This window comes from Photinus pyralis, unplaced genomic scaffold (assembly GCF_008802855.1).
Source record: "Photinus pyralis isolate 1611_PpyrPB1 unplaced genomic scaffold, Ppyr1.3 Ppyr1.4_LG4, whole genome shotgun sequence".
Lineage (NCBI taxonomy): Eukaryota > Metazoa > Arthropoda > Insecta > Coleoptera > Lampyridae > Photinus > Photinus pyralis.
This window is the reverse complement of record NW_022170511.1, coordinates 44,960,158-44,980,328: the sequence shown is the minus strand read 5'-3', so window position 1 is coordinate 44,980,328 and position 20,171 is coordinate 44,960,158. Positions and strand designations below refer to the sequence as shown.

The window sequence follows — 20,171 nt, the reverse complement described above, 5'->3', positions numbered from 1 at the left end:
GGAATATTTTTATACAATGTTGCTATATTGTGAAATGTTTACATCACTGCATATGTACAGGGTGGTTCAGTTTCTTATGGACACACCCTTTAAGAGAAAAAATGGACTCTAATTGTTTGGCCGCTAGGGAGCGTTTCTCGAATTTAGTCCATTTATTATTTAAGACATTTCGATTTTGGCAAAATTTTCGTAGAACAGTTTTATGAGAATCTATCACAATACAGTTATTATACAGGGTGTTTGTATTTTTTATATGACCCAAAACTACATTTTTTCATACGAATCCCCTATATCTTTTGGAATTTTTGAAAATTATTGATGCATCACTTGTTATATTCATATTATGTGCAATATTGCATTTTATAGAGACACCTAGGTTTCCACGGCGCATAAAAGATGGCAGAAGTGTTTAAAACTAATTTCCGTTATATTATAGAAATGTTAATTTCCAAATATTTTTAATTTCAAATAACGTAAAAAATCAAGGAGGTGAAAACGTGAATAAAATAAATAAAAAATACAAATAACCAAAATATCAGTTCTAAGTTCAAAGACAATGAAATTCAAAATCCATCTGTCATATAATAATAATAAATAGAAAGTCAGCAGATAAATTGTAAAGGCGCAAATTGAAACAAATCAATAGATCAATTGAAAACCGCTCGGCACAAATTATCAATGGCGCAACGCAAAACTTGAATAGGGATACTTTAATCAAGACGCCAACCTAATTGTTTATTTAATCAAACACAAAATTCACAGTTGAGAATAAAATTGAACTAAATTTGTGTGGTGAGAATGAATTTCTACTAAGCTAAGCAAGTACTTTTAAATTCTTTGTAAATTAAAACTAAACATTTTAATTTGTTTTAAGAGTAAACCTATACAGACTTTGGAAAAGTAAAAATACATTCGGAAAAATCTTAGTAAAACAAAAATACGACTATAAAGAGGTAAGATGTGTGTAGAACACTTACGCTTTCGTTTGTAAATCTTGAATATAATTTGGAAAACAATACTTATAGACACAACTTACAGATCTAACATCACGACTACTGTTCATTAATTAAATTATAAAAAACCGGTCACACACGACGAACGACGATAATATAATGTACAATTCCACTAAGATGATCAATGGACGCTCAGCGTGGAGTGCCATTTGAAAGTTTTAAACAAATAAAGCTAAAAGGGACAAGTTTGCTATTTAAAATACTTTTGTTGCCGACTTCAAAAACAAAACATGAGAAAACTCTCCTTTTTCATTTTATATCCTAACATTTTGCCTAAGTGAATGTATCACGATTTACTCATCTCCTTCGTCCTCCTCCGATTCGGCCTCTTGCAACCACGTCAGCCACTGATTAACCTAAACATAAATAAATTACTAAATCGTTCCGATCGAACCGACGAGTTTTTTCCGTACCTGGAACAAGGCCTGACCCTTGCCCGGATAAGCGTCGGTGACGTCCTCCTTCCAGGTTAGAAATGCCTCCTCCTCCACTATTTCCAAATTGTAGAGAGCGTTAAACCATCGCAACAGCTGACCACGAGGAAAACCTAACTCGCAGAAGTGAACTTGTAACGAATAGACCGCGATCAGTTGCAAAGAGGGTTGCTCGCGTAGGAACGCGCTTAGGATAGGCCTGTATCGTTCTAAAATACTGTTTTCTTTTTCGCTGACGGCTTTATCGTCGCCAACAATGGAGGCTGATTCCTATAATGTTTCTGGTTAGGTACGGAAATACACAAACGAAGTACAAAGTATTAAGAGTCGTTGCTATACAAATGTGTTCACTTTTTTCTATACATTGTGGTTCTTGTGTGTTGATGCCATGTTGCCAAAATTTATTCAGTATTTTCCAAACTAAAATGCTACCTATACTGCATTCATTATAAGAAGGTCGTAGATGGCGCTGTGTTTAACGATAGACACACAGGATAAATATAAAACGGCACCAAATTTGAAAAATATGAATATAAATCAAAAGATTTCACGTTTGGATCATTAAAAATGACATCTAATGTCAGTTCGACAGTTTAGTTCGAAGGTCAAAGTTTCCCTATGATTTCTCCCGCTACCTTCTTAAAATGAATAGAGTATACTTTAAAATTAATTATGGCGGCTTTATACAGGGTGTTCATATACGAGCTACGAGGTGGGTTAAATTAGCAAACAATTTCTATTGTGTATACCTGATTCGTTTAAAACCTTAGCCTCTGATCATTTTAAGCTACATGTACGCACGCCATTTCCTAATTAGCAGACAGTAATTTACTCTCATCTTGGGATTAAGTGGTAGAACAGTCGCCTAATTTTGGCAAGACTGAACTTCGTCCCTTTGGACACTCCTTTTCATCTTTTTTTTTTTAAATTGTTTTCCTGTTTTGTTATTATATATTATTGAAGTGGAAGTATGTCCAATAAATGGCTTATTATTATTATTATTATACAAACTTTGTTATTTTAAATTGAACTATATTTTTTAGTTCCTTACCCGATAGAGAATTTTATTCTGAACTCAGTGATATAATATTTACATACTCTCAACAATTTTTATTAGAAAAATGCATGTTTAGATTTATTTCATTATAGTTAAAATAGGTGTGCCATGGATGATGAAACAAGTTGAATATGGATTCCGATTTTAGAGTGCTATGGCTGAAACAATAGCACTATTTATTTTCTTCACAACTGCTAGTTACTATTATTCAATTATCATTGCTGTGTGAATACTGAATAAGCTCAATTAATAGAAAAATGCACAATTTTACTCATAATTAAAAAGTTGATACGTACAAAGACATTTTACAAGAAAAATGCCTTTTCCGCGATTACAATGTAGCAAGAGAAATTTCCTGTAAGGGAAGTACCATCACATAGATATTCAAAGATTAGAAGCCGGATTAGGTGATAATACAACTGCATTTATTGAAAAATCAAGAACGTCGGCAAATAAATAAAATAAAAATAATGATAAGTTTGGCCTATTTTAAAGCAAACCCAAGGGCATGCTTCTATGATTGACTGAACTCCGCCCTTAGGCAGTTAGCTTTAATATAGTACATATTATTTAGATATTTACTTTGTACAACTGCCTAATAAAGACATTTATTATTATTATTATCTATTAGAATGGCTGCTACCAAGTTTTTTAATAGACGCATGAGCAAATATGCTAGATCAGGGGTCGGCAACCTGCGGCTCTTTTGATATAAAGTTCATTTGTTCGAAATTCGCCTTTTTAATTAATCTTATTTGTTTACGAAATCAAAAGTACACTTGCAGCAAATAATTATGTAATTTGTGACACTTGTTTACTTTCTGGTGTTCTTATGTTTTTTTATTATAGCAGCCTACTCCGATGCATAAACACGTAATTATTTAATGAGTAGGTACTTTTGTAAAAAATATTAATAATATTAAATAATATAATACATTAATAAAAACTGCGGGGTTTACGAACAGGACCCCCTTATAAACATTGAAGAGAACACAAAAGACAATCGAATAGAGAAATAAAATAGTGGTAGTTCCATTTGAAAAAGAATAGTTATAGCACTTTGAACAAATGATATTGAAACAAGTAAAAATATGCAGGATATTCTATTTAAAAAGATCAGTTATTTATTGACATCGTAAAAATGGGACACCCTGTACATTCAAAATTAATTTCTGTAGATCCGTAACCATCAATATTTTTTACCAGGTATAAGCTATGTAGGAAAAACCGACGCACTGTTGCAGGACCCTGTATATAGCCAAATACTATAATATTGAATCAAATTTCTTGTGGCTCTTTAAACACTGGGAAATTTTGTAAATTGTAATTTTTGGCTCTTCTGTTTCAATAGGTTGCCGACGCCTGTGCTAGATGATCTCCCCTTAAATGTTGTAGAAATTTATATTATCAACAAGACGGGTCACCTGTCCACAATGCACAGAGTTACAAAATATCTAAATGATATGTTCCCAAATCATTGGATTTGCCCTATTTCATTGCCGGATTTAAATCTGCTCGATTTTTTTATGGGGTATTAAAAGGTTAAAGTTTACAATAATATGTGTCCCGATTTACAGTATCTAAAAAACAGCATTGAAAATGTTTTAAATAATATTGATGGCCGGAAATTAAGATCAGTAAGATAGCCTAGCCAATCTTCTACTGCCAAAAGCTCCAAATTAAAAAAACTTATAGTTTGGCTAAAATGTTGTATGGGCCGTCCTCTTGAACATATTCAAAAACCCTACACGAAGAGAGGGGTGCGCAACAGGCCGCCATTTTAGGTTTTGAAAAAGTTGATAGGTTTTGAAATATTGAGGAAAAACCAAAAAAATCGGCACACAATCCAAAATGGCGACCTGTTGAGTACCTCCCACATATGGGTTTTTGGATATGTTCAAAAGGAAGGTCTAAAAAAACATTTTTGCCCAAATTTCAAAGCTATAGGTTTGTTTATTTTTATATAACTTATAAAAATTGTTATCTTTTCTTATAAAAATTGTTATCTAAGGGTATACAAAAGTTCAAAATAAAATTCTTTATCAAATAAGGAAATTTAAAAAAATACAGTTCTATTTAAAATAACAAAGTTGGTGTCCACAGTTTGTGAACCACTGCTTTTCGTGCTTATTATAATAGTCTTGTAAAAAAGAAATTGTTAATTTAACCGACCTTGTAATTCTTCTAGTTCTCAAGTTAGTAATAGTAGACTAAAATGAACACCCGGTATATTTAAGCCAAGTGCGTTTCACTAGTGTAAATCAAGGTTGTCTTGATATTGGCAACACAGCAGGGGGTTCCTAAATATGGTGTACATACAGAAGGGGTTAATTGCTTGCTTTATCTTCAAAATGCATATAAACATAGGTCCGCAAACGCTTCGTTACCAATCAACAAGGCGTACATGATTCAGTTTTTCTTTATAATTGACCTGAAATTAGGAATATAAATTATGTTGATTCATTGTCCACCCCTGAGCTTTAGAAAGTATTTTTCTGATTTGTTTAAAAACTTTTTGGTCTCGTAATTTTGAGCAAAAACAAATCAATTTTTGGTAATTAGTCCAGTAGGCCCGGCTTTTATTTGGAAAATCTTGTTTTTATTTCTTTTGACAGTTCACATTTGAACACTGTTTCATCATAAACTAAGCCAAAGAATTAGACCCTTCTGTATGTACAGGGTGGCCAACTAAGAATGCGAGGTATTGTATCTGAGAATCTATCCATCGTAGAGGCTTGCGGTAAAAAAATTTATTACTAAAACGCCCACGAGAAAAACCTGGAAAATATTTTTAGGTTTCTGAAATGACCGCTAGGGGGCGTAACTGCAATCTGGAATCTAAAAAAGTGATGTTTCTGTGAATTCCGCTATATTAACCTAACAAAAAAATACCCGGTCTTTGAAGTTAACGATAATCTGAACAATTTTTGTTTGAAAATTTTTCCTGTAACTCTAAAAATGAAGTGGTGGGGGGTATTCAAAAGTTTCCGTAAAGAACACCCTGTATCTTCGAAACGGCTGAGCCGATTTAAACAAACTCGGGTTAGTTCAAAAGAGCTATTCTTCAGCTACAAATATTATACTATTTGAAGTTTTGTTAGTTTCACATTTCACCGTTTGAGGGCTTTTTTCGACATTCTGACAGAAATGGTTAATTTTCTCAAAAAAATTAAATTGCATTAAATGCATTGGTTAGATTTTTTTTTTCATGAAAAAGTAGCTAAATGATGCCTAAACAAACTCGCAAAAACAGCATCTCGATATCTTGAGATATATATATATATATATTTTTATATCGTGATGGCCAGTATTTCGAGCATTTACGGCGGCATTAAAAACTTCCTTTTTTAAATCGATACACCTTAGGGTCACAAATGATATAATAAAAATAATTCCGGAAAAATTATCTTAAAAAAATAAAATTTTGAGGGTATAAAATTTTCTTTGGCCTAAATTTTAGGTTAGGAACAAGATATCGAGATGCGGTTTTCGGGAGCTTGTTTAGACATCATTTAGCTACTTTTTCATGAAAAAAAATCGAACCAGTGCATTTAATTTTTTTGAGAAAATTAACCATTTCTGTCGGAATGTCGAAAAAAGCCCTCAAGCGGCGATATATGAAACTAACAAAACTTAATATTTGTAGCCGAAGAATAACTCTTTTCAATTGTGACGACGATGTACCGGGTGATTCATTAGAAGTGAGGACAATTTGAATTTCCCGCAAATCAACAAAATTTTGAAGTTGGTACTAACTGATGATCATTTATTTAATTGCAGTGGTGTATCATCGTGCTTTCAGTAAATCGTTCACTTATTTATAACCTACAAATACTGCTTCTGTTTTACCACAAATTATAAACTAACACTACATACAGTCATGTTTCTTACATATTTTAGTGCATCAACTCTAAAAATTGTTCAAAATGGAAAAAGTAATAAACCGCAAATAGCACACAACAATTAACGGCGACACTGGTTTCTTAAGTGACAGTCATGACAGAAAAAAATTACTAACCAAATTCAAACCGTCAATCTAATAATGCAAAAAATACTAAAACCTTACGCGCGAAATTCAAGCGATCATCACTTCTAATGAATCACCCGGTATTACAATATGAAATTGTTTTTTACTAAATAAAGATTATTATTATTATTATAATTAACCCGAGTTTGTTAAAATCGGCTCAGTCGTTTCGAAGATACAGGGTGTTCTTTACAGAAACCTTTGAATACCCCCCACCACTTCATTTTTAGAGATACAGGAAAAATTGTCAAACAAAAAGTTCAGATTATCGTCGTCTTCAAAGACTGGGTGTTTTTTTGTTAGGTTAATATAGAGGAATTCTCAGAAAAATCACTTTTTTAGATTCCAGAGTGCAGTTACGCCCCCTAGCGGCCATTTCAGAAACTTAAAAATATTTTCCAGGTTTTTCTCGTGGCAGTTTTAGTAATAAATTTTCTTACCGCAAGCCTCTACGATGGACAGGATCCCAAATACAGTACCTCGCATTCTTATTTGGCCACCTTATACATCATATTTAGGAACACCCTGTATAATCAAAAACTGAAATTTCATTGGTACTGCCCCCCGTTGGTTAATTCCATAATATAAAAAGAGAACACGTGTACACATTTAGTACTCTTAGCCGAAGCAGTCACTCTACCTGAGTTATGTACTTGAGAAGAACAGTCATTAGCGCATTTATAAATCCGGGATCCGTAAAGTTGGCGGGATCGAGATTATCCTTAATCCACTTGTAGAACTGCTGAGGATTCGGATCCGCGTGCAGCTGTTTGCTCAGTTCGGCTTGGATCTTCAGCGGCGGATAGAGGAAGGTGAGATCGCGCTCTTCCAAAATTTCGGCCAGTCTCATCTTTGTCTTGTCGGTCTCTGGCAGTTGCGACAACAAATTTACCTTACTAATATTAAATAAATCGGTTAGGGGAGATTTTCCCAACACCTTGTGCAGATGTTGCAAAACCAGAACGAAGAGCGGATAGTAGGTGCCGTTGTCGGTGAGGGCGGCGACGTCGGTGAGCGATATTAAATTTTCCGTTACGGCGATCGCTAGTAAAATGGCAGTGGCCGAAGTGACTTTTGTGATTTCGTTTTCCCGTTCCTCCACTTTGTTGCACACGATCTTCAGGGAGTCGTGTATTAGGTTGGCGTTTATTGCGTTTTCTTTGCGTAATCGCGCCAGGTATTGAATCGTTTTTTCTCGGTCTGATTCTGAAAGAGTCTGTCCGTAAGAATGGATCACATTAATGAAGGGGGACGGATTCACGTACCAGTTTTATCTAGTGATGTAGTGAGAGCGGAAACGATAATGTCCTTGGCAAACTTGTCCGGTATTTTATATTCTTTGTACGAGTCGACAGCTTGAATGATATCTATGTCGCCTTTGAAATACTCTTCCAACATTGCGATGTGCTTTTTTAACAGTTCTTCTTTGGTTGGACCCTACACAAACACATAAAACATGAAAACCACTACACAAACATTTTTCAATAATTCAGAATTTTTGCCCAAAATGTTGGTTTGTTAATTCAGATAATTTTTTCCTTTAAAATACACGATTTTCTCAGAATTGGTAACCACTTTTAATTTATCCAACATATTACGTACCTTATCCTTTTTCCCTTGTTTCGGTTTCTCCACAGACGCTTGTTTAATCGGCAGTGCTTCCTTTAGTAGAGCCGTCGGCGTTTGCTTATTGCTACTTGGAGTTTGCAATTGCGGCTCAGTCGATCGATTATTCATGATGTTGCTACTTTTCATCGACGCTTTGTTAAATATCATGGAGGGTCGTAACTGTAATTCGCCGAGATCTTCTTCGTGCGGGACAATTAAATTCTTTTTAAAACGTGGCGCAAGATCTTTACTCGATTCTGGAGAAAGAAATTGGTTACAAAACGATGTAATTCCCCCGAGAATCCGGTACTCACGTGTGTTAAATTGGTTGTTGGTGTTAGTTTGGTTGTGCTTATACTGTCCGCGTTGATTATTATACCCGAAACCGGAGCGTTGGTTGTTGTGGGGCCTGAAACCGCCGTCTCTTTGGCTACCGAAGCCGTTAGGACTGAAAGAATGAGCAGAAATAAGATTGGTGCTAGGTGAGCTTAACGTGAGCCCCATTAGCATATTATCTATACCACTTCGTGTTTTCATGGGATGACGGAACAGCTCGGATCTATCCTGGTCCCTTTGTTCTTGAATACGTTCATTCCTAAAGAAGAAACGTCCCGTCACCAATTTGAAAAAAAAGTGCACCCCCACCAACACAAGAAAAATTTGAGGTATTCAAAAAATTAGTGCTAATTTGTTAACATATCCAGAGGGAAAAATTAGAATTTTGGTATACCTTACTAGCATTTTGCAGAATTTTCTAGAACTCTTCTGCAATTTTCTAGAATTTTTCCGAACGCACATACACACACAATTATTATTTTATACAATTTTTAGAATTTTTTTAGAATTGTAATGTACACAAAATTTGAAGTGGCTGCCCCGAGGGGATATAGTTGACGCCAAATTAAGTTGGGTATGACTCATTCTTAAAATTGTACGGATTAAGATTCAAGCAACGTCAGTCGTATCTAAATCGACGTTTAGTTAATATGCGCACGGGTAGATGTCTCTGTAACTTGCCAACTTCAAGTTCAACTTTTAATCTGTCAAACTTCGAGGTTGCGTAAATTGATATGCGGATTCAAAACTAAAAGCACTTAAAGGGAACTGTTAAAGGGAACTGTTGCTATTTAGTGAATTATTAAAATAGAAGAAATGGTTGTTATAATTATCTCCACTTATTTGAACCTATACTTAATGTAGGTAAACACACCGATCCTCTACATTCATTTATAACATGCATTTCAGGCAGAAAACTGGCAAATCAAATGCGTTATTCTAAAATGTTGAACATTAGCTACGAGCAAGGTTTCACAATATCGTATAGGTACAGTCCTCTTCTTTCGGCAAAGGTGATTTGGTAACGAGACATCTGTTTCTGCACCTATCGTGCTTCAGCTTATGAGATTATGTCAAGAAGAAATCAAAAACAATTTCGTTATACTTATAACAGATGTTCAGTTCTAGTTTAGATGCTACAAGATAATTATAAAGTTACTTCAATGGTTTTCACAATTTCATATGCAAGTTGTTACAATTTACCGATTAAACTCTTCACAAGTGCAAAGTAGTTTTTTAAAAAAACTGTTTCTTGATGTATTGAAGTAAAAACGTAAAAATAAATGTTAACCAGGTAAACACGAAATGACAGAAGAAAAGCTGAGGAATGCGCGACATACGTTTTAGACCGCCCGTATGAATTGTACAGCAGACTCAAGTTACGAAGTTCTATCCTTCTCTAGCAACCGTCAATCTGTGTGAGAGGCACCGTTCCATACGCTAATTATTGCAATACATAGCGATGAGTCATACCCAACTTAATTTGGCGTCAACTATAATCACTGTAGAATTTTGGTGTACACTACTAGGATTTTGTAGAGCTCTCTAGAATTTTTAGCGCATTTTTGAAAAAAATACGCTATTACATTCGTTATGGCTGGCAGGCCGGCTGTCCGCGTGAGATCTCCACAACTACAATAGCTAGAGAATTCAAATTTTCACTAAAAGCTTTCTGCTATAGTGTAGATGTGCAGGCACTAGTCTATTTTGATATGGGTTTCGGAGGTGCAATAATTTTACCGTTAGATAGCGCTACCAGTATAAAAACTTTAAAGTCACTAAATATAGAAAGTACCGCAATCCATTGGGCTCGTGTGTTAGAGAGAGAACGCATGATTTTTGTCCAAAAATGGCGGAAGTTACCAGATTCTAGTAACTTTAATGTTAGGGATTGTTCCACCTGTTTGGACTTATCTGTATATATTTTTATTCGCGAAAATCACGAATTGGGCGACATCTATTATAATTTTTTGTAAGCGTTTTTAAAGTGAACAACAAAAATATTCCCATTTAATACCGTGTTTATTTGTGGAATACGTACTCAGTTTACTAAATAATTTATTCATGTATTTGTTTATAAACACCGTCGTGTTGTTGCATATATACATTTTGTGAGAAGTGTTATTTCCCGTGCCTTATATATTTATCAAAATTTAAATAATTTGAATCTGTTTGGGTTTGTGCTATAACTTGACCCTGTTTGACTTTTTATTATTATTCACTTTTAGTTAGGTTTCAAATTAGTTTTTAAAATGCAAAACGTTCATAAAAATAAGTGTATAAAATCTCCCAAAATTTGTTCAGTTCCAAAGTGTTCAACATATTGTGAAAATGAGGTATCTCTACACAAATTTCCCGAGGATTTAACTTTTCGAAAGCAGTGGAAGATTAAATTGCAGATCGGAAAGCCCATAAGTAAATATATGTTTGTATGTAGTAAACAAATAATTATCATTATTATATTTCAATTTTGATACTTACTTATACTCCAATACGTGCATTTAACAATAGTCTTGATAAAGACTGTCTCCTCTAAGGGTTGAACACAATGAAATAAGCAAATGGAACGAAAATGCAAAAGTAAACAATCACGCGAACGTATAGGAACCGTAGTAAAAGTTTTTGTTGTTCACTCCTATTTCAAATTCTTTGCATGTCTCAACGCCATCTATTGGTTGGTGATTTTCGCGAATAGAATATGACAGTACTATGAAGTTAGGTTATAAAAAATGACAGCTATTCATATTTTATTTGTCAATTTTTTTAAGTTGGCAGAAAATTTGCCCAAAAATGGCGGATGATTGCGGTACTTTCTAGGTATATCTAGTGACTTTAAAAAACTTATTTACTTTGTGATTTGTTTTACAAAATGAAGACGTACCCTCAATTGAAATTAAATAAAATTAATTATTTAACGCAGCCAAAATTACTCGTGAGATCAATAATTTTAAACTTCGCTAATAAAATACTGACCTGCATTACCAAAAATGCGCTTTAATCATGCATATGCTGTGCTGATTTACAACTTGTTTTTAGATATTTTAGAGTTTTTTTTAGAATTTTTTAGAATATTCACACAAAATGATTCTTTATAGCTGGAAAGTTATATGGGTCAAAGTTAAAACGGCCAATAAAGAGTTTTTATTAATTCCAAAGCAGCAGCATCTTCGTTAAAATTTTGACGTTTCGTCAATTACGTTTAAAAAAAAAATAAGTTGAAACATATTTATTAAAATTTGTATGTCAAGCTATTGTTTTAATTTTAAAAATTGAAAATGTACAGTACAGTTCCAATATTTTATTGACAAGTCAATATAAACAAAATAAATGAAAACAAAAAGTTTGACATTTTGGAACCATATCTTACTACCCATGTAAGATAGAAGAAAAAACTGCTTACTTTAGATATTTTTACGTAGAATCTACAGGCGTAATCCAAAAAAATGTTGGACCACCTTTTCTGAGATTTGAACCAAGAAACTATGAAAAAACGGTGGTCCAAAATTTTTTTTACTACGCCACTGGATTCTAAGTAAAAATATCATAAATAGACAGTTTAAAGAATGTAAATGGTTAAATGCAAAAGAATGAGACAACAGTAAAAGCAATGTACAGGGTAGCTCGCAATGGAGATGTCACAACGATGAGAGGTATAGTCATTGAAAAAGTAAGGATCGCTGAATAGGTAAACCATGCAGCATATGCAACCAACATTTGAATATATTGTGGAACTTGGAAATGTGAACCAACAAATTAAGGAAAATGAAAACAAAATTGTTCAAACATTTCAAATGCGTTTTTTTACTCACAAAAGGGGACACATGTGCCCCCATTTAACCTACAATGTATCTCTCACCATTGCGGAGATCTCAATGGTGAGCCACGAATTTATATCACCCTGTATACAGAATTTGTGATCCACCTATATGATAATTTTTTATTAGGTTTACATTAAATCCTATATATACAGGGTGCCCGTTATGTATGGAATATAATATATATCGCTTAAAATAACGACTGTATACAAAATGTTTCCATATTATACAAGTTGTTAGCATTTTATTTCCCATAATAAGGCAACATTCAGTTGTTTTTATTTCAGAAAACAAATGAGTAACCAAAAACAATTGAATTTTTGTAAATAGCATGTAATCCTTAGTACCCTTATGCATACAGGGTGTCCCGTGACTTGATGGACACCACATTCATTGGTAAAATTTAACTCGAAATGTCCTTATACACTTTTTCCTAAACTCAATAGTTAAGAAATTATGGACAATATTAAATTTAACAATAAATCAATCTAGTAGCCCATGAAATTGTTTTGTCATATTGTTATGGTGACATGTATATTATTTGAAGTTGTAATTTAAAGATTAAATTGATATGGCTACGTTTCCAAGTCAAGGATGTGAATTATCATCTGCCCTATGCTGTACACCTGAAACAACAATAACAAATATTCTTGTGTAAGGAACGTTACGTGGACGTTTTTTTCGATCTAAACACCACAATGATGGGACACCCTGTATACGATCAACTCAAGTAAAGATCTGGACAATCATTTACGAATGAGCACAAAGTATTGCATTTGAATTTGTGTTTTTTATTGCTTTTGTAAATTGTTTAATTAGATTTGTGTTTGTAAAACGTGAAATTGCATGTTAAATAATAATAATAATAATATTTTATTGTGCTCATATGATGCTTCACTTACACTTGTCATACACTAAATAATACCAGCAAATAAAAAAATACAAAATATACAAATACAAAAATATCACAGATCACTTTTACAATAAATAACATAATTTTCAAATGTATAAAAAGCGTTAAATAGTTTGGTCGTCTGCGATAAAGAGGACGAATTAACGCACGTGTTCTTATCGCTGTTCGATGCGGGGGTTATAAAATGTGCGCGTTATTTCGGCGTAAGTGGGGTTTCCTTTAAATACGGAAATCAACGTAAAAACGAGACTGTTAGTTTTCACGACGTTAAAAAAAGCGTGTATTTTTATTTACGCTAATTTTTCGGGTTTCATTCAAGACGCAGTTCGTCGGTTTCAAAATGAAGTGTGTACTTAGAATAAATTAAGTAATCTTAATAAAAGATTTAAGTTATCGTCAAATGAAGTAGTGAAAGTTTGTGGAAAGTTAAAAAACGATTTGTCCGTATTCGCAAAATTTAATTCGAAAAACTGTAAGTAATTCTAATATTATTAAATGTTAATTTTCGACCGCCAGTGTGTGGGGTAATATGTCCGAACAAGCTTTGTAAGCTTTTCTTTCTTTCAGGGCTTTTCTCGCACACCATTGGACACAGTAATACATGGAAATAATTCCGATATTATTTATTTATTGTTATTCTTTGGTCTTTGGAAATAGTTCCATCTTTAATTTGTATAATTAACTTAGTCTTATGTTTTGTTAAGACTGTGAACTGTATTGAAGTTTGGGTTTTTTTAATATCGTGAAATCTGGCATCTCTGTCTGTTGTTGCAAATAAGGACATGATTTTATTGGGTCAGTCCAGCATTGTCAAGCTGGCTCCACCCACTTCAGAAATGTTCGAATATGGTAACAAATGAGCACTAGTCATAATTTTTTTTTCTGTCGGTGGGAGGAGTCAAGTTGGGATCACTCACCTGGCACGATAGTTAAGTCGATCGTCATCAATTGGTCGAATTTGATGTATTGGCATGGGACCTTCGACGATTGCAGATTTTCGAGGTCTCCAACAGTCTCTTCTCAATTCAATAACATCCTTCAACATGAATCTGATTCTCGGTGGTAAATCGATATTATCCGCCAATAACGACATGCGTTCGAAATATTGATCCATCAACTTTTTACCCTTGTCCGAGTCCAAAATGCGACCGCACGTGCGCATGATTTGACTAAGACATTCCAGATCTTCCGATGGATCCTCCCCTCGTCGCGGACCCAATAGTTCTTGTATGCAGCGATGTAAGATACCCTCCGATAGAATCTCCAATTTGCCCAGTTCGCCGATAAATTTAATATTACCCAACATTTTGCGCTTTGCCAACTGGCGACGCTCTTCCTCGTCCAAAAGAGGATCGCAAGCATGTTTATCCAACAGTTCGGATCGACTCTCGAATTCGGCCTTACATTTATTAAGCAGGAGCAGTCGGAATGTGCACGGTCCCTTTTCCTCAAAGTTAGGAGCTTCCTCTGACAGCCGCTTGCACAGCTGTGCGTACATAGACGAGTATTTCGGCTCATCGAGTGCCTTTTCGAAGATCAACAAAATAACACCTTTAAGTATATTATGTGAAGTTAATTCTGTATGCAGTATATCATCGCTCAGCTTCTGGAACTTTTCTGGGGTAAGTTTGTTAAGAATACCGCGAACCTTACGAAAGACGAGGTCGTTACGGGATTCCGGTGTAACAATAACATCTTGTTTATGGCGCAATGTTGATGGTGGGACCCAGCGTCGCTTGGCGGGGGGAGCACTGTCCTTCCCCGAAACACGAGCTTGTGGCCCCGTTTGCCTGGGGCTCTCCGTTGTGATGGGTTAACAAATGCAACCGAAAAATTCCTCTCGAACCGGTCAATGCAGTCACACAATGAAGGCCTTCGTATGCTGCAATCAAGGTTATATTTTCACTCTACGTCACTTTACATACTGTACTTATATCACTGGCCTTAAGTTACATTCGCTTTTTTTTTTAAGGATATTCGCTTTTGGGATAGTACCAACCTAAATGGAAAAACAAAAAATAACTACAACAGGGCTGAAGTTACATTCTTTTTTTTTTAAATAAACGACCTTTGAAAGTGATGGCACCGGGACCTACTTTCATCCCCTCTTTGGAAAAGAGCCCTAAAAAACGGCTCTGGGGGGATGAAAATAGGTCCCGGTGCAATCACTTTCGGAGGCCGTTTATTTAAAAAAACAAACGAATGTAACTTCAGCCCCCTTCTAGTTATTTTTTGTTTTCCCATTTAGGTTGGGACTATCTCAAAAGCGAATGTCTTTGAAAAAAAGCGAATTTAACTTCATGCCCGTACTTAGGTATATCACTAATTTCAACCATGCAGATTATCACTACAAGACTAAGAAATCAAATTTGTATTTTTTGCGACTTTATTTTGAGAGATTTTTGAAAACAAAATGCACTCGTATTCACACATGTTCCGTATTCAATGCTACCACCCTAAAATTGACAATAAAGCAAATTTTACACAAGAATATAAGGTGGCTTTGAAATAGCATCTGTGTCACCCTTGAATTTGAGACACTGCAGATCAAAAAAATGGAACGGATGAGTACACATTTTATTTATTTGCAATAATTAGCATCCTCAGAATAGAATTTGCTCCATCCATAATGCACGTTTTTGCATACACTAAGTGAAACATGCAGTCTATTGTTGGCTGATAATTTCTACACATCTCTTGGCAGAATACCAACTTTGCTCATTGGAACATGACAAACAACAAAATTATTTATTTATTAACAAACTGATAAATAAAAGGTTAACAAATTCAGAAGTGGGATAAAAAAAAAGCTTCTCAACTGGCTTTAATCTAAAAAGTGACTTTTATGGTAATAGAAAACTGGTTTTGTTAGCATTGGAATACTAAAGACAATGGGTTCTCTTCTTCATAGTTAATCTCCGCGACTCGGGTTAGTGAATTTACTTTGGCGAGCCGCTAAAAGGTTTAACGACAGATACTAACAAATGAAGGTCGCCAAAGTAATTTGTTGATTTTCAAAAATAACTGTAATAGAGCGTGTAATTTCAGTTCAAAGTAGAAAATTCCGATAATTACACCATGTAATGTAATCAAATTCCACGAGTTTAATAATCACGGCATTATCAGGAGAAGGGATAATAATGCAAGTCAAACGACAGCTACATTACTTGCGCAAATATTTAGGAATGCGATACGTGATTCATATATTCCCATGAAGTAAAACAAATCATTGAGCCGTGCGAAATTAAAAGGATTTCTCACCTCAAAAGACACAAAGCGAGTTGTAGTCGGCCTTGATAAAAAAAAGAAAGCTATGAGACTCCTCGAGCTCCCAGGATGTACGAGAAGTGCAAGATGCAACTTCCTGTAGATCTCCGGCACTTGGATGCGCGCATCAACTGAACAAGAGCAATTGAGTTTAAGGTCGATGACCTCATAGGCGGTGTATTAGGGATTTCAAGGTCCTACAACAGCATTCCGGCCGAATGTTCGCTACGTAAAAAAAGGCCAGTGGACACTGGAAATGAAGCGATCAGAGGTCGGGGATACTACTGCAAATGCAAGGGGACCGAAAACACTAATTTCGCCACAACAAAACGAAACTCTTCACGTGACGACCGTTTATTTCAATTACTTAAAGCAACAAAGATCGCCCATTCACAAGCTGATTACCTGAGAACGTAAACAAAAATTCCTAGAAATTCCCAAGGCGTTATTAATCGATGGAATTTTTAGAAACGGCACGGACACGTTGCAATCGCCTGCGACGAACAGTCCCCCAAATGAAAAACCGGGGTCAGTTTGCGAATAATTCCGTTGCCAAGTATAAAATAATGGGCATGTTGGAGAAGTAAGGACGTGAACCCGTAGGTAGTCACAAAAGATTTTTACTCGGACGCTAAACACCAACTATCCCGATTTTCAAATACGTAAAACGAACCCCGGTTAATCTCTAAACATAAATGGCACATACCCTCAGTCCTTAGCCTGATTTTAACACAATAAAATGTAAAAAAAATAATTGTAAAAACTCACTTACAGGACCTTTACTTGTTTGCAGAAACACTGGCGCTGTCGTAGCTGGATACTTGCGTTCGGTCACGATCGCCTTCGGGGGAACACTGATGGATCGAAGAACTAAAACGGATTTAAAACGTTCAATTCGCTCGTCTCGTTATCGGCAATTACGAGTAAAAGTTATATAAAAATTTCGAGAAAAAAATTGTAAAAGAAAATTGTACACAAACTTAATTAATCACGAAAAAAATTAGTCTTTAATTTGACGTCTGTTTGACTGTCTGCCAACCTTAGCGCGTCAAACTTTACCGTTGAGCGGTGTTGTCACGTCTTCTTTTAATCGATACAGTTTCCAGGAACGTGACGAAACCCGTATCAATGCCCGTATGCATTCTTCTTAAGTGTTTGGAAATGGTCATGAGTTGTAAAAGCTCTTGAGGACCTTTAAAGGCGCTTAAATCTCTTAAACTTTCCGTCAACGACTTCAGTAAAAAGCCCTTTTAGGGCTGGAATTTTTAATAGGGAGAAGCAAATTTTAAAAGCATCTAAAACACCTTTAGGTGCTCACAAAAACTTGTTAAGGCTTTCCCCAAAGCTGGAGAAAGGTAAGGGGAGATCTTATGGCCCATCAACCTGGCATACAAAAGGAATGCAGTACTGGAGACTGCCCTACATAGCTTCAACTACCACCTGCACAGCATTGGGCTCGTAGAACAGCCCCCGTGCAAAAAGTTCGATAAATCATCATAGCTCTCCAATACTGCTTTCCATTTTAGTGAAAGAGGAGCTCTAAGCTGTACCGTGCACGATGCCCTGTGTTCCTTTTAAGAAAGCTTCGAGCTCTGACGCGCCCGAAATTGGATTTCCCTTGACCCCTCATGCACCACCTATTTGCTTGGGGCTTGTAACATTTTTGTGGTTATTTACGTACTGTGAATGTTCAAATGTGTTAAAAATGAACAATTTGCGAAATGAGCTGCTCCGAACGAACTGCACCAGAGCTTCACGCACCCAAATGGAAAGCAGTATGAAACCAAGGGTGACAGTTACGAGTTGGCAACAGCGCAAAATTCCATTGTAACTTAACCTCAATAACCCATTTCGGAATTAAGATTTGTACCAAAATGTTTAAAAAGTACGTAAAACCGACGAAAACTGTGACTCAAATTTAAATTCCCCCTTTCAGATTTGACGAGAAGGAAAGCGTCTCCAGCATATTGCAGCTAAAATCGTCGATACAAAAAGGCATCCGCTCGAAACTTGTCGAACTTTATCCCAACTTAGACGGTCTATTAGATTCAATTTTGCCAAAGAAGGATGCGATGAGGATAGTGAAATGGTAACGACAACCTCCATTAAATAAATATTAACGGGTCCGTTTTAGTCACGATCATATAGAAATTATAATAAATAGCGCGGGCGAGTTACTGTTTTTCAGACATCGGGAAGGCGCCTGGATGCCGACTTTACGCTTACTTCACAAGTGTGAGTAGATGTCGCGTTTGCGTGCTTTGCAAAGTTGTCATTTTAGACCCTTTCTTTCTGCCGATGGAACAAGTGGATAAAGGTGCGATTAGGTTCGTTCTTAGTGGAGCTAATATTATGTGTCCGGGGCTCACATCTCCGGGTGCGGAAATGGTTGAAGCAGAAAAAGGAACAATTGTGGTACGTACCATGCTTCACTTCTATCAAATGGTAACTCTTTTATTTTAGGCTGTGATGGCAGAAGGAAAACAACATGCCTTAGCTATAGGAATGACTGCCCTTTCTACGGCGGATATGTATGTATTCTAATTCTCTAGTACTTTTGTACAAGGTGTCATTTTCAGTGCAAAAATTAACAAGGGCATCGGAATAGAAAACATTCACTATTTAAATGACGGGCTGTGGCAAATGAAACCTATTAAGTAAGCTGTTTGTGATGTTCTACATTTGATGCTCTTTGCTTTTGAAGCTTTGAATTATTTTGTAATATCGACGTTGTAAAATAAAAACTGCAAGTTGTTGTTTCTGTAGTATACGAAACTTTGAATTTCCTTGTAAAGTATTTTTAATAAAAAAATTCCTGGAATTCAGCAAGAGTTTATGTAACTTGATGGGCATTATTTTGTCATCAATTAACATCAATACTGAGACCATCAAACTATGTAATTAATTCGGTTATCTTGGGACAGACAAATATCAAATTATATTTTCTACAAAACCAATACTGCATGTATCGACATATGAGAACTTAATATTGCGAGCATAGACATTATCTTCCCCCCCTGCCCTACGTGATAGTCGTTGACAAACATCAAAATTAAAAATGTGAAAAAGAATCATCGATAATTACAAAGTTCTTAGTTAGGCACAAAAAAAGCTACTAAGAATACAGGGATAAAAAAATAAAAGAAAAAGTACATGACTGTTGCATTTCCTTGTTTAGATGAAAAATTTCATAATGGTAGCTTGTAAATGTAGAGATAAGGAAATTGTCAACGTGTTTCATTCCTGTAACATCCCTGACTACAGGGAGGATGGCTATTCATCCAACTGAGAACTTTCTAAGGATGGGTAAAATCAGGAAGGCAAGTAGGATCCTGAGGGGGAAGAATACTGCTCCAGCATTCACCTCCTGTTTAATGCTATGCATGTCTGAGGAAATCCCCCTGATAGCACAGTCGCCTATGTTTAGGCATTGCTACAGAAAATACGGAGCACATGTGGTCCACCAGAGGTGTATTTACGAATAGGCTTCTCAGGCAGCAAAAAACAAGGGCGACCAATTTTACACTCTTTTATTGCTATTGAATTTCTAGTCTATAACTTTTGATTAAGAAGTCTGATCGAAAAAGTACGAATTGATTTGGATTCTACGCACCCAAATTAATAAGAAAAAGTGTTTTCCCGAGAAATTTTGGTGTAGTCGATTTTTGGTAAAAAAGGAAGGTTATACACTGCCTTTTTTT

At 35.4% G+C, this 20,171-nt stretch overlaps 2 protein-coding genes and 1 long non-coding RNA gene across 7 annotated transcripts; 2 read left to right on the top strand and 1 right to left on the bottom strand.

Annotated features, from left to right (window-relative positions):
* Positions 1-722: 722 nt before the first annotated feature.
* Positions 723-17,374, bottom strand: LOC116169244 (eukaryotic translation initiation factor 4 gamma 2). 5 transcript variants are annotated; one of them, XM_031485279.1, is made up of 9 exons: positions 17,243-17,374; positions 14,857-15,085; positions 14,121-14,815; positions 8,454-8,734; positions 8,134-8,396; positions 7,797-7,968; positions 7,172-7,737; positions 1,427-1,717; positions 723-1,369 (listed from the first exon to the last, which is right to left on the bottom strand). In XM_031485279.1, the coding sequence occupies exons 2-9, from the start codon at positions 14,896-14,898 to the stop codon at positions 1,307-1,309; spliced, it is 2,373 nt and encodes a 790-aa protein (XP_031341139.1). In that variant the 5' UTR covers positions 14,899-15,085; positions 17,243-17,374; the 3' UTR covers positions 723-1,306. The 5 variants fall into 5 exon arrangements, with proteins under 5 accessions (XP_031341139.1, XP_031341140.1, XP_031341138.1 ...); XM_031485280.1 differs by having other exon boundaries at positions 17,239-17,372; XM_031485278.1 differs by having other exon boundaries at positions 17,177-17,280.
* On the top strand, positions 16,762-17,372 carry LOC116169248. The gene is made up of 3 exons (XR_004144911.1): positions 16,762-16,883; positions 16,939-17,073; positions 17,264-17,372. It is a non-coding gene; the product is annotated as an uncharacterized LOC116169248 (long non-coding RNA).
* Positions 17,375-18,230: 856 nt separating the features above from the next.
* Positions 18,231-19,238, top strand: LOC116168713 (malignant T-cell-amplified sequence 1 homolog). The gene is made up of 6 exons (XM_031484665.1): positions 18,231-18,355; positions 18,407-18,559; positions 18,605-18,705; positions 18,752-18,885; positions 18,934-19,001; positions 19,050-19,238. Exons 1-6 carry the CDS (start codon positions 18,345-18,347, stop codon positions 19,129-19,131), a joined length of 549 nt encoding a protein of 182 aa, XP_031340525.1. The 5' UTR covers positions 18,231-18,344; the 3' UTR covers positions 19,132-19,238.
* Positions 19,239-20,171: the final 933 nt, after the last annotated feature.